At 42.5% G+C, this 12798-nt stretch overlaps 1 protein-coding gene across 1 annotated transcript in view; it reads left to right on the top strand.

Annotated features, from left to right (window-relative positions):
• The window catches only part of HMCN1 (hemicentin 1), a gene marked incomplete at both ends in the record, with an annotated part of 184042 nt that overhangs the window by 34999 nt on the left and 136245 nt on the right, over positions 1–12798 (top strand). Inside the window, one exon of the mRNA XM_080348671.1 lies at positions 11559–11730. Within this exon, the coding sequence (XP_080204797.1) occupies positions 11559–11730 (172 nt within the window). The remainder of the gene's footprint in view (positions 1–11558; positions 11731–12798) is intronic.

Raw genomic sequence — 12798 nt, 5'->3', positions numbered from 1 at the left:
ACTCTTGTAACACAAGGAGAGGAAGGTCATACTTTGACAAATTTGCCAGGATTTCTATGCATAAGATTAATAAGAATTAATAAGAGTATTCTTAAAGTCCAAAGTTTTGGTTTTGTCTTCTACTTTTCTTCTAGATTTTTCCTTAATTTGGGGTGTCAGGTGTACCATCTTCTCCAGAGGTAACTCTGTACTCAAAAATGATGGCAGATTTATAATAGGAAGAGACCAAATATGCTTTCAGTGTATTTGGTAAAATTTGGTGAGTTCTCTAATGAGACATCTATAAAGGAGGAAAAATATTTTGTGATCAGAGTCCTTAAAAGAGAAAGGTTTACTATTCAAACTTTGGTTTTGAAGTTCTTTTTCTACTAATAACTTGTGAATACCGCCGTACTTAACTACAACTTAATTACGTAGCCTTCAATTAATATGGATGTCCTTCCACCCAAAGAACAGTAGTGTTCTCGTTTTGTCTCCAGTGTTTTGGAAAGGTTATTTTCCTTGTTTTTTGCAAACATTTCAGTCCTGATCTTGAAAGGTGTTTCTTTAGGGTGAGATTTCCTTGCTTGCAGTGGGGTTCTGTGGCCCTTTTTGGAGTCTTAGGGCTTAAATTGCAATAATTCCTCAAAATTAAATTGAGAACACCCATCAAACATGGGTTAGATTCTTTTAGGACCAGATTCTGTATTTTCATAACCATATCCAATTTTATTTATACTTTTCCAGAAGGTACTGATTTTGGCTTGAACTGAAGTTATGTTACACCACACTTACTTGTTCCCCTCGTAATGGAATTCTGCGGAGAAATTCCTGTAAATGATTCTGATGCCCAAAGGTTTGTCCCAATGCCAGCACTGGTGTTATGATGAACACTGATCATCAGCAGAGCATGAATTTGGTCCAGCTTAAAAATAGTGGTGACTAATTAGTCATTGGTGGTTCAGTTCACGCCTCCAGGTAATTTTGATTGTTTGTGGTACAAATGAGTCATTACTGTGTGAGACGAACTGATCAGCACGGCTAAAACTTGGGAGTTCACAAGAACTGAGCTAGCGAGGAGCCGTTTTCCATTTCTTTTAGTATTTAAACACTTACTTGCTTTTCTTATTCTAACCTGTCTGTAAGAAGGGAAGATTTTTCCTAGGCTGCTTAAAAATACAGCTTTCTGGCTGATTTTTAAAGTAAATAGCCATAGACTCTCCATGTACATAGATGATGGCAGAACGGTGGACGTGATCTCCCTTGACTTGAGTGAGGGATTTGACACAGTCTCCACAGCATCCTCACAGCTGAACTGAGAGAGCGCGGTCTGGACGATCGGGTAGTGAGGTGAACTGGGAACTGGCTGAAGGGAAGAAGCCAGAGAGTCGTGGTCATAGGGCAGAGTCCAGTTGAGGCCTGTGTCCAGTGCAGTGCCTCAGGGGCAGTGCTGGGGCTGGTGTTATTCAATATATTCATCAATGACTTGGACGAGGGAACAGAGTGACTGTCAGCAAGTTTGCTGGTGACACCAAGCTGGGAGCAGTGGCTGACACTGGAAGCTGTGCTGCCATCAGAGACCTGGACAGGATGGAGAGCTGGGCGGGGAAAAATTTAATGCAATATAACAAGGGCAAGTGTAGAGTCTTAAATCTGGGCAGGAACAACCCCAGGTTCCAGTGTAAGTTGGGGAACGAGCTGTTGGAGAGCAGTGTAGGGGAAAGGGACCTGGGGGTCCAGGGGACAGCAGGGTGACCATGAGCCAGCACTGGGCCCTTGTGGCCAGGAAGCCAATGGGACCTGGGGTGGGTTAGAAGGGGGTGGTCAGTAGGTCAGAGAGGTTCTCCTGCCCCTCTGCTCTGCCCTGGGGAGACCACACCTGGAATCTTGTGTCCAGTTGTGGCCCCTCAGTTCCAGCAGGACAGGGAACTGCTGCAGAGAGTCCAGCGCAGCCACCAAGATGCTGCAGGGAGTGGAGCATCTCCCGGGTGAGGAAAGGCTGAGGGAGCTGGGGCTCTGGAGCTGGACAAGAGGACACTGAGGGGGGACTCATTCATGGGGATCAATATGGAAAGGGGGAGTGTCAGGAGGATGGAGCCAGGCTCTTCTCTGTGACATCCAGTGACAGGACAAGGGGCAATGGGTACAAACTGGAACACAAGAGGTTCCACTTAAATTTGAGAAGAAACTTGTTGGGGGTGAGGGTGGCAGAGCCTGGCCCAGGCTGCCCAGGGGGGTTGTGGAGTCTCCTTCTGTGCAGACATTCCAACCCGCCTGGACACCTTCCTGTGTAACCTCATCTGGGTGTTCCTGCTCCATGGGGGGATTGCACTGGATGAGCTTTCCAGGGCCCTTCCAACCCCTGACACTGTGATTCTGTGATTTCCATTCACGGGAGGAGAACTGAGAATGACTGTGAAGGAAACTGGAGATACAGTGTTGACTTTGGAAGAAGGGGTTGTTGTTGAGTGACTTGAAAGGTGGATGAGACTAGATGGCAAAAAAAAAAAAAAGTTTGGAATTGGATTGAGAAGCCTCTGAATAAAAGGAGGAGATTGGGAAGGGGACTGAAGACAGGGGTGGGATGAGACGGGTAACAGAACATATTAAAAAGATGCTGCAAAAGGGATTGTACGTGTGGGGAAGGTGCAGAAGATCCACGTCTGTAAGTTCATGCGGATCAGGAATGGAGCCCAGGATTCTTCTTTTGCTGTGAACAGAAACCTTTCAAAGTCACTGGAAAAGCATCCTGTTTCTCCTGGCTGTTGGTCCTCACAGGGGATGGTAACCAAGGAGTTCTACCTACATGCTCAGGTTAGTATTGAAGTATTGTGTGTGAACCAAGCATCTGTTTGCATGATCTTACATGAGGAAGCAAATTTCAATTTTGTTTCACTTAGTTAAAAATGTAAAAGGCCCCTCTACTGCTTTACAAGAATAACAAATGTCAAAAGCTCAAAATTACAGCTTAAAGTGAAGGTTTCTTGCATAGCTTTGTTTCTCGCCTTCTCATTGTGTCCCAACTAGTCAGTGTGCTTTTTTGGAGAAGAAGGAGGAATGGTTCATGGCTGAGTGCTGCCTTCAAGAGCCTGTGTCTACTCAGAAGAGAAGTATTGTTCGGTGAATGCCAAACGGGAGAAAAAGAAATAGTTACAGCTGTCTTTCCTCTGTTTATGTTGAATTTGGGTTCTCTGGAAAAAAAACACTGTGCTCATGAACATAAGGACAAATGTACATAAGGACATATGTACATAAAGGAACTGCAAAATGATGTTTTGAGGACAGCTGAAAGCGGGCAGGCTTAATTCTTGTGTTTCCAGGCTTCAGCGAGCTTGAGGTTCAACAGTAATAAACATTTCAGTCCTGTGGTTTTTATACATGTAATTAGAATTATCTGTATCACTTGTGATTTACTTTCGTAGTATAATTCTCACATGCACTGTCAGTCAAATTTTAGACATGCATTTAAAAGCATTATTTTTCTCTTTGGGTGCAAGTATGAACCGACATCTACATAAGCAACGAAGCAGTTAACTTCAAAACCTGATGCCTTGACTGTTTGAGAAAGATTCTTAAGACCCAGAATAAACAAATGGGAATGGAGACCATGCTCCATAGATTCCTCCAGGTTTCAGTATGCATTCCAAGGAAGGACCTGACAGCAGGGCAGGTTGCAAGAGCAAATTCTCTAGGGACATGTTATAAATTATTTCTGTATTTGCCCTTCCCCCTCTACCAATATTCATCAAGTCACGTTTTGGCAGAACGACAAAAGCTGCTGTTGTTTTGGGGGCTTTCTGTAAGGGTCCCAAGTGAAGGCAAAAAAATACATCTACTTCCAAAGCAGTGTTGCAGCACTATTGCAGACCTGTTTGGAGTGGCAGGGTTGGGAAATGGATCTCTTGGAATTACCTTTGGGGAAAATTTGAACTATCCAAACAAGTTTCTGCCAGACTTAAGGCAGCTGTTGCCTTCCAGTTTCCTTTTTGAACTTGAAAAACTCTCAAAAACTGAAGGCAGGTTTCACTCTGAATTTCAGGCCCTTCCTCAGTCTCAGTAGCTTCTACTGCTGATATATATTTGGGTGAAAAACAAAGGTGTTGTTGCTTTCTTTTCTCTGAAATGCCAGTTGCACAACATAATTCTTCCCTGGGGTGACACATTTTAAGGGTAATTTCTGCCATAAGAGAACTCTGAAGTAGCCTCAGGGTCATCAGCCAACCTGCATACAGTTAATAAACTGGAATTTTAGCCAAGGTTTACAGCAGTTGCTGTAGGATCTAAGTACTTCATTGCTATATCCATTCACATAACGCTTCTGGGAGGCAGAAATGTGGTGTCATTGCCCTTTTGGTTAAGGAGAATAAAGAGATTAAGGTGGTGTGGCCAATGTAACATAAGCTAAAAATACAAGAATGAGGACAGAACCCTTGTCAACTTGGTCAAAGTACAATTATAGGAATCAGAGAGTCTAAAAATGATTCTTTATATAACTAGATTAATATTTATATAAGGGAATACTTTTCCATATGGCTAAGGTCAGACATAGTTGGCATAACGTGTGTGTGAGAGCCCGCGCTTAAGATTTAGTGTTGGTTGGACTTCTCTGAGGATCTTGAGCCAGTTCCACTTGACTTTTATTTCCCAATAAATCAAAATATAAAATGTGGATGCTTGCTCTTCAGAAATATTATACATTTTTATAGCCTTACTTTTGTTCCATAGATTTCAAAAATAGAAGATGCAAACTCTTTTTAAGATAACTTTTTCCCTCATGAGGGAGCATATTTCCCTCCTTCAAGAGCAGATAAATGTTCTCATCCTGTACGATACACAGATAGAAACCTGGTATCCTCAAAATTAATCTTACACATCTGAGGTGAAACTATGACACTACTTGTCTTTTAGTTTTACATCTATTCCATTGGGTAAATTATCAAACTATTGCAGATGAGTAGAGGTGTCTAGAAATCTCTTGCCTGGTGGAAGACTGTTTTCATTAAGAACAAAAACCAGCTTGGTAAAGAATTTAAGAGAGAGAAGTTTGAGCTCAATCTGTGCTCTGGACTCAGATTGGATCTTGGTAAATGTTCAAATTTTCTTACACACCCAGAACTTGTTTTCATTGCCTGCAAATTATCTATTTCCAGCAGGGACCACAAAATGTGGGGTGTACTCAGCCATCCAGTTGAAAATCAGTTTAAACTCAGCTGGTTTAAATTGATCTACAACTCCAAGACTGAGCTGTTGGTTTTTTGTTTGTTTTAATTGGTTGGTTTGTTTTCTTTGAAGCTGACATTTTGAAGCCTTTTGAAAGCAAAGGGACATCAAAATAGGTTGGGTTTGGTGTTATGGTTTGGGTTTTTTTGGCTTTTGGTGCGCGTTACTGCTTTAAGGAAATGAGGTGAACTGCGTTACATTCCCATTTATTTGGTAACTCAAACCTTCAGCTGGTCTAGTGGATTTGGATAGTTTTTGAATGAGCCTTTCAGTTTTTAAAATGAGAGTCAGAGGAGGGTGGAGATGGTGGAAAATGTTCCCTTCCCTTCTCTTGAAAGAGAATATAGCTCATTCTTTATATTGATATTTCTTAAAGAATCTAGCTATACCAATTTTGGTGGTCTTCAGTTATGTCAATACTATTTTGTTATTGTTGTGCACTGGTAGCTGTGTGTCCCCAGCATTGTCTCAGACATGTCATCTCTCTCCCACTTGCTTAAAATGTAATTTTGTTGACAGGCTTTCCCAGCTGTGCTGGGAAATGCGTAAGGAATCAAATAATTGTGATTTACAGCTTCCGAAATGTGTCATCTTGTGAATGTGTACGAATTTATTTCTGTTTTGTGCTGACATCTGGATTGTGTAGTAGGAGTTCACTTGCTCTTTAGCTTTGGCAAAGTGGTGCATGAGCTTATCCCTTGGACCTGTGTTTTCCGTTATTGATGGACTCGTCGAGACAGTAATATGTGCTCTTCAGGTTGGATTTCTGACCTGATTGGACTGTGTACCTGTGAACTATTTATTGCATTTTACCAGAGAGGTTTCACTCTGGTTTCTGGTATGGCAGATCCTCACAGTATCACAGTATGTTTGGGATTGGAAGGGACCTCAGAAGATTGTCCAGTCCAGTCCCCCCATGGAGCAGGAACGCCCAGATGAGGTCACACAGGAACATGTCCAGGTGGGTTTTGAATGTCTCCAGGGAAGGAGACTCCACAACCCCCCTGGGCAGCCTGTTCCAGGCTCCGTCACCCTCACTGAGAAGAAGTTTTTTCTCAAATTTAAGTGGAACCTCTTGTGTTCCAGCTTGATCCCATTACCCCTTGTCCTATCATTGGTTGTCACCGAGAAGAGCCTGGCTCCATCCTCATGGCACTCACCTTTTATATACTTACAGACATTAATAAGGTCCCCCCTTAGTCTCCTCTTCTCTAAACTAAAGAGACCCAGCTCCCTCAGCCTTTCTTCATAAGAGAGGTGCTCCACTCCCTTCAGCATCTTTGTTGCCCTACACTGGACCCTCTCCAGCAGTTCCCTGTCCTGCTGGATCTGAGGGGCCACAAGTGGACACAATATTCCAGATGTGGTCTCACCAGGGCGGAGTAGAGGGGAAGGAGGACCTCTCTCAATCTACTGACCACCCCCCTTCTAATCCACCCCAGGTACCATTGGCTTCCTGGCCACAAGGGCCCAGTGCTGGCTCATGGTCATCCTATTGTCCACCAGGACCCCCAGGTCCCTTTCCCCTACACTGCTCTCTAATAGGTCATTCCCCGGCCTATACTGGAACCTGGGGCTGTTCCTGCCCGGATGCAGGACTCTACACTTTCCCTTGTTAAATTTCATTAGGTTATTCCCCACCCAGCTCTCCAGCCTGTCCAGGTCCCGCTGGATGGCAGCACAGTCTTCCTTGATGAAAAGCAGCCTGGTCCCATGCAGTGAACCCTCAACAAAGAAACTGAAACCTCGGATGTGGTTCCTGTCCACACCCCAAAATAGCTGATACCAGAACATGCCCAGGAGATGCTGACACTCCTGGATTTGGAGAAAGGTGGCGGTTGTTTCAGCCATGGAGCGGTGAGGAGTTGGGGTGCAAGGCAGGCTCTTCTTTTCCCAACGCTGTTTGAATTGGTGTTGGTATGTTTGCAGCAGAGTGTCATCTGAACTGACTTTATGAAATTACTCATCTTTCTTTAGCAAAAATTCCTTTTCTAATTTGAAAGTCTTCTTTAGTGTTCTCTCAAAGTGCGCTAGACTGTGCTGCATCATTAAATAACTGTTGTGTTTCCCATGAGAGACTACAAGGCCTCATATAATTTACCTTCAAATCAAGTGAGCTTTTGTGACAATTTCCATGGCTCAGCAAGCCGGTCTGTCGAAAAGGATATCTGGGGCTTATAAAAGTGTTTGTTTTGATTAAATGTGTGTTTTGAAATAAGTGGTTTCGTGCTGATGAACTTCCCAGTGGAGAGCCTTCCCACTTGCCTCCCAGGTTTGTAGAGGTAACATGCAGTGGTGCCAAGTGAACTACGCTGTATGAAAGCAATATGTGTTGTGAAAGGAATTAATACAATGTCGTAGGCTGAGAGATGTAATTAGGGAACAAAAACCACAGCAGGCACAAAATGTTTTAGAGCTGCAAGGATCTGTCTTAAATTCTTTTGCTGAAGTCGTGTGCGATGGAGCTTTGGAGACTGGTTGTTTTCAATCCAGATCCTTTTAACGATTCTGTGATTCTAATGATCTCCAGAAATGGGTAAGTAGGGGTGGTAAACTTCAGGAAGGAGAACAAGCAGTTGCAAGGAGGGAAGAGGGAGGAGTTCTTCATGCTGGTTTCACCTCAGAAACAATCCCTTCATGTGCCTGTCCTCAAGAAATACAACATCTAAAAACCAACACATAAAACCTGAGCACCCCAAGGAAGTAACCAACAGCAAGATCATCATTTGGCTGCAGGCGCATTTTATGATCGGCACGACTGCTGTTAGGTTTTGTTTTACATATTTTGGAAAGAGCTGCTGGAATAGTCATTGCCAGGAATCTGCTTTCAAGATGCACTTTCCTTGTTGCGAGTGCTGCCAAAGGTCAACAAAGTGCTTTTGGATCACTGGGTTCATGTGTGCTTGTATGCTATCAATTGGTAATTTTATCATCGCAATTCTAATGTTAGGGAAGTTTCTTTGCTGTGGGTGAGCTTCTCTAACATCTAACAAACTTAAGTCACCTCTCATTCAATGCAGGAATGGGCTAGAGCAATCCTCAGCAAGTATCTTGTGATGCTTTATGATATGGAGAGATGGTTTGTAAGCTTTAGTAGTGCATACAGATTGACCTAGGTAGAATTGCCTGCTCTTTCCATTGGTGTTTTCTATTCAGGAATAACTGTGGTTGGTTGTGTTTTGGTGTTTTTTCACTTTTTTCCCCACCCTATTGTATCTATGTTGCTATGCAATGTAATTTGACCAATTTTCAGGTATGTAATATTAACCCTTCTGAGCTTAAGAAAGATTTTGTGTACAAATACCAATGTGATTCCAGTTCTTGTATATATTGGCAAAGCTCCTGCAATTATGCTTTACCTCGTGACTTATTTTGCTTAAGTCTCTTGAAATGAGTTTAAGCTAGACTGGAAAATTCCTTTCCTTTGAAAATTCATATAGGTTCATTAAAATTTACAATTTGTTTTAAAAATGTGCAGTTATGATCCTGGAACTAAATGGAAACCTTTCCATATGCCATGTGCAAAAAAGTGTCATACTCGTCTCAATATATGTGAATAGAACTGATTGAAATTTCTTTTGGAAGCATTTTTGGACCCAAGTGTAGAATTTCAAAAGGTAAAACTTAAAATTAGCTGGATCTTTTGAAAGTCTTGTGATTCTCATTCCAGGCCTGTCTAAAGCAAGCTGAGTTGCTGAAGAGCTGTTGCAGAAACCATATTTCTCTCTTGGGTCATGTTACTTCAGGGGTTTTAAGTAGTATAGTTAATTTTACTATGATTTTTTGTATGTTATTTTGAAAGTAGACCTGAGTACCTGACTGTTATACAGACCCTTGTGAGGAGGGCACACAGCGCTGTGGATATATGGTCGATGCTGTTTCACTTCACATTATTTCAGGACCATTCGGCATGTCTCAGGTGAGGTATTACTGCTAGTGGAGGGATCATAATTTATGAAAACGTGCCCCCACTATTTCAAATGCATTTTGAATGGTGCCCTTCACTTATGAAACTTCTTCCACATTTGCAGTGAGGTTCCTGGGCATTCATAGTACAACATAGTACAATGTTTTTATTTAAAACAGACTGGAATCTAGTTACTATTGCAAAATTATCTTGTGCAGAAGCCTATGGTATAACCCATTTTTGTGTAAAATATGCAAATTTTGCCCAACAAGCCATGGAAATGAGACTCTTTTGGGTTAGTGTCTTGGATCAGGTCCTAGAGCTAAGGACTCATTCTCGAGGTCCCTCCATTGCTGATGGGTGACGGGCCCAGGTTCATTTAGTGTTGGTTTCCAAGTTTTAAACTGCCATAATCAGAAGCTCCTTTAAAAGCGTTTTTTTTTCTGGATGCAGCAATGGTTAAATGTAACCTAAAATCATGGTTCCTTATTACTGTGAATCATATTCACGATGTTATACGAAACTGATATTGCTTCAACGGGATTAAAAAACAACACCCTGCAGCTGTGTGATGTACAGTGTGGATGTAGTATAGTTTATTTTGACAGGCGAGGTGTTTCTTTAAGGGGAGACTGGGAGTTTGATTGCAGTCTCTAACAGCTGAGTTCCCACTTAGCTCACTGCTCACTCTGGACAGGGGAAGAAAGCAAGAATATGGTTGAGATAAAGACAGGGAAGTCATTTACTAATCACTGTTGAGGGCAAAACAAACTTGACTTAATTTGTTGCAGATTAAAGTAGGTATTTAATTATTCAGTCAGGTAGTGGGAAACCCAGACGAGCGTGAGCAGCTTTCCCGCCTTTTCTGAGCTCAGCTCTGCTGCCGCGTCCCCTCAGTGCCGCAGGGAATGGGGGTCTGGTCAGCACACGGAGGTTCTCTCTGCCCTTCCTTCCTCCTCATACTCTTCCTCTCCTTCTCTGTGGTCTCTCCCATGGGCTGCAGTCTTGCCAGGAAAAATCTGTTTTAGTGGGGTCCTCCATGGGCTGCTGGGGCAATCCCTGCTCCATGGGCTGCTGGGGATCTCTGCCCATGGCACCGCCTCCATCTTCTCTCCTCTTTCCTCCCACTGTTCCTCACACTTTTTTTCCCTCATGGCCTAGGCAGAATTTTGCCCTTTCTTAGCTACATTTACATTGTGTGGCTGAGGGGCTGGGCTGTGGGGCTGTTGTTGAACCCGCTGGAACTGGCCATGTCCGGCCTGGGGCAGCCCCTGGTCTCCCCTCAGCGAGGCTGCCTCACTGCCAGCACCTGCCCACCGAGACTGAACACACAGGTAAATCGGGTGAAATACACACGTTTTATAGCAGCATCATCCGCCTATATTGTTCCAATTTTATGCTTGGGCAAAATACCATCTCATTTTCTCTTTCGTGCCACAAACCTGAGGTAAACGTGACGTGATGTGCTCTGGGAAACCCAGCATCACTTGCATGACACCATTTTGTGAGCCCGGGCCACGTTTTCGGTGCCGGGTGATGCTCAGCTTCTGAGTCAGTACTAGTTGAAAGAGTGAGACCTTAGATTCTGTCTGAGTTTTGGCTACTTCTGTTATTTTCTCTTAAAACAGATCATAATGTACACCTCTACTTACAGTAATTTGTATTAGGGGAACAAATTGAAAAAGTCTATAGATAGCAACTACTCAGTACATCTACATGAAGGAGTTTTCCTTCTTGCTTCGAGCAATTAATAGTTAGCTGATGACCAGAAATATGCATAGATTTGCATCCCTAATTCCTTTTAAAAGCGTACATGTGGATGTCGTGTAGAGGTGTATCCGGGTGTTTTTCTGTACTCTTTAAACATCATGCCAATCATGGCTTCAGGAATATCTTCTATTAAAATTGTGAGTCTCTTAAGTATTAGTAATTTTAAAAATATATTTGTCCTAATGTGGTAAATAAGCCTGCTCACTTCAGAATTGATAACTGCGCTGATAAACCAACATAGTTTTGCTCCTTGTTTTTCCAGGCTGTTTTGTGATATCATGTATATTGATTCTTACACTGAACAGCAGAAATTGAAGCACACCTTTGCTTTGATGTTGGTGCTTTGTTCCCTGGATATTCCTGCAATGCTGTCGTCTTTTCTTTCTGTATTCCTGTGCTCTTTGTGTGTTCCTGATACAAGTGGAAACCCTGTTTGTGCCATCTCCAGAATATCCTTGTTGAAATGGGTCCATTGGGTGATTGCATTAGGCAAGTCCTTTACCGCTGTGTTTGCTCAGGGTGATGTGGTACCCGTGCATCACCAGTGAAAGTAGGGATCTTCTATTATAACAGAAGTTAACACAGGATTTCTACAACACAGTAGAGACAGCATTTCAGCAGAAAATATTTCAACAGCAAATACTGTTGACAGTATAATAAGAACTGCTGTTTTCTCTTCTAGGTGTTAAAATGGGTTGAAGAAGCCGTTCAAGCCTCCAAAGTGCATCTCTTGTCTACAGACCATTTGACCATGGCTGTAAATACTTGGCAGATCCCTTTTGATCCAAGTCTGAAAGAGGTTACGGTGTCCTTGAGTGGTCCTTCACCAGCCATTGAAATTCGTGATCCATTAGGTGAAGTAGTTTACACCTTCTTTTGTGATAGCAAAAAAACAGACAAACCATCTCTGCTGTCTGTAAGAGGGAAGGCCGTATTTGTGATTCATAAATGTCTTTCACATTTTGAAAATCAGTATCAAGATTTCTGCGTATTTTTTAGGTTGTTTTTTTTTTTTTTAAACGCAGTATCTTTGGATATATGCACTGCCAATATTTAAACTGTTCCCAATGCTCCATTTTTTTGATTCAGAGGAAACTGGAAATCCATCAGGCTTAGCTGAAGCTTTGACCCTTTCTATCTATTTTCCTTTCTCATAGTTCCTTTCACCCCCATGTATCTAAATCCACATAGATTCACTGAGGTTAGTCAAGGCACATCTAATAAGCTCCTAAAAATTAACACTAGGACATCCCACTCTCAACTTCACCTTTCCCTTTAGGGCTCTGAAAGAGCCAGATGTGTTTTTTGGTGCTGATGGTACTTTGTAGGGAGCAAAACGCCTCTAATAGAGAACCAATTCCATATATTGGTATGCATAGGTGAACATATAAATTATAGTATGACAACTTGCACTTTTCTATTGATGTCTATGATGTCTAACAGCCTGAATTCCCGGTGAGGGTCTCATCTGCATCCCCACCATGCCATTCCCCTCTGCCAGGAGAACCTGGCTTATCATTATTTTTATTAATACTTGTGGAGTTTATCCTGCTTGAAATAGGTCTAGAGGATGGAAGAGCAAGAAGGCTGGCAGCTAGCAGGCAGGTTAGGGTAAGTCTGTTATAAGATCTCCTTCAGGCTATTATAGTTTGTCTCTGTGCTGCCTCCTTTCACCAAGAGCTGAATATTTTCCGTGAAGAACTTGTTTTGCCCACAGTTTTTCGGTTTCCCGCAGCTCTGTGTTGTTGTGGGCCGTATTAAATTTCCCAAGTGAATGGTGAGAATAAATGAGCATTTTTAGTATTCTGGCAAAGAATTACAGGGAATTATCACTGTCGTAAATGTCATTGACCACTAACTAGCGAGTAAGTCAAGTATCAAAAATACATCAGTACGAAAGAACAATGTTGTATTTACCCCCT

The sequence above is a fragment of the Nesoenas mayeri genome (assembly GCF_963082525.1).
Source record: "Nesoenas mayeri genome assembly, chromosome: 8".
Classification (NCBI taxonomy): Eukaryota; Metazoa; Chordata; class Aves; order Columbiformes; family Columbidae; genus Nesoenas; species Nesoenas mayeri.
The sequence above is the reverse complement of the archived record's forward strand: the minus strand, read 5'-3'. Positions and strand labels throughout refer to the sequence as shown.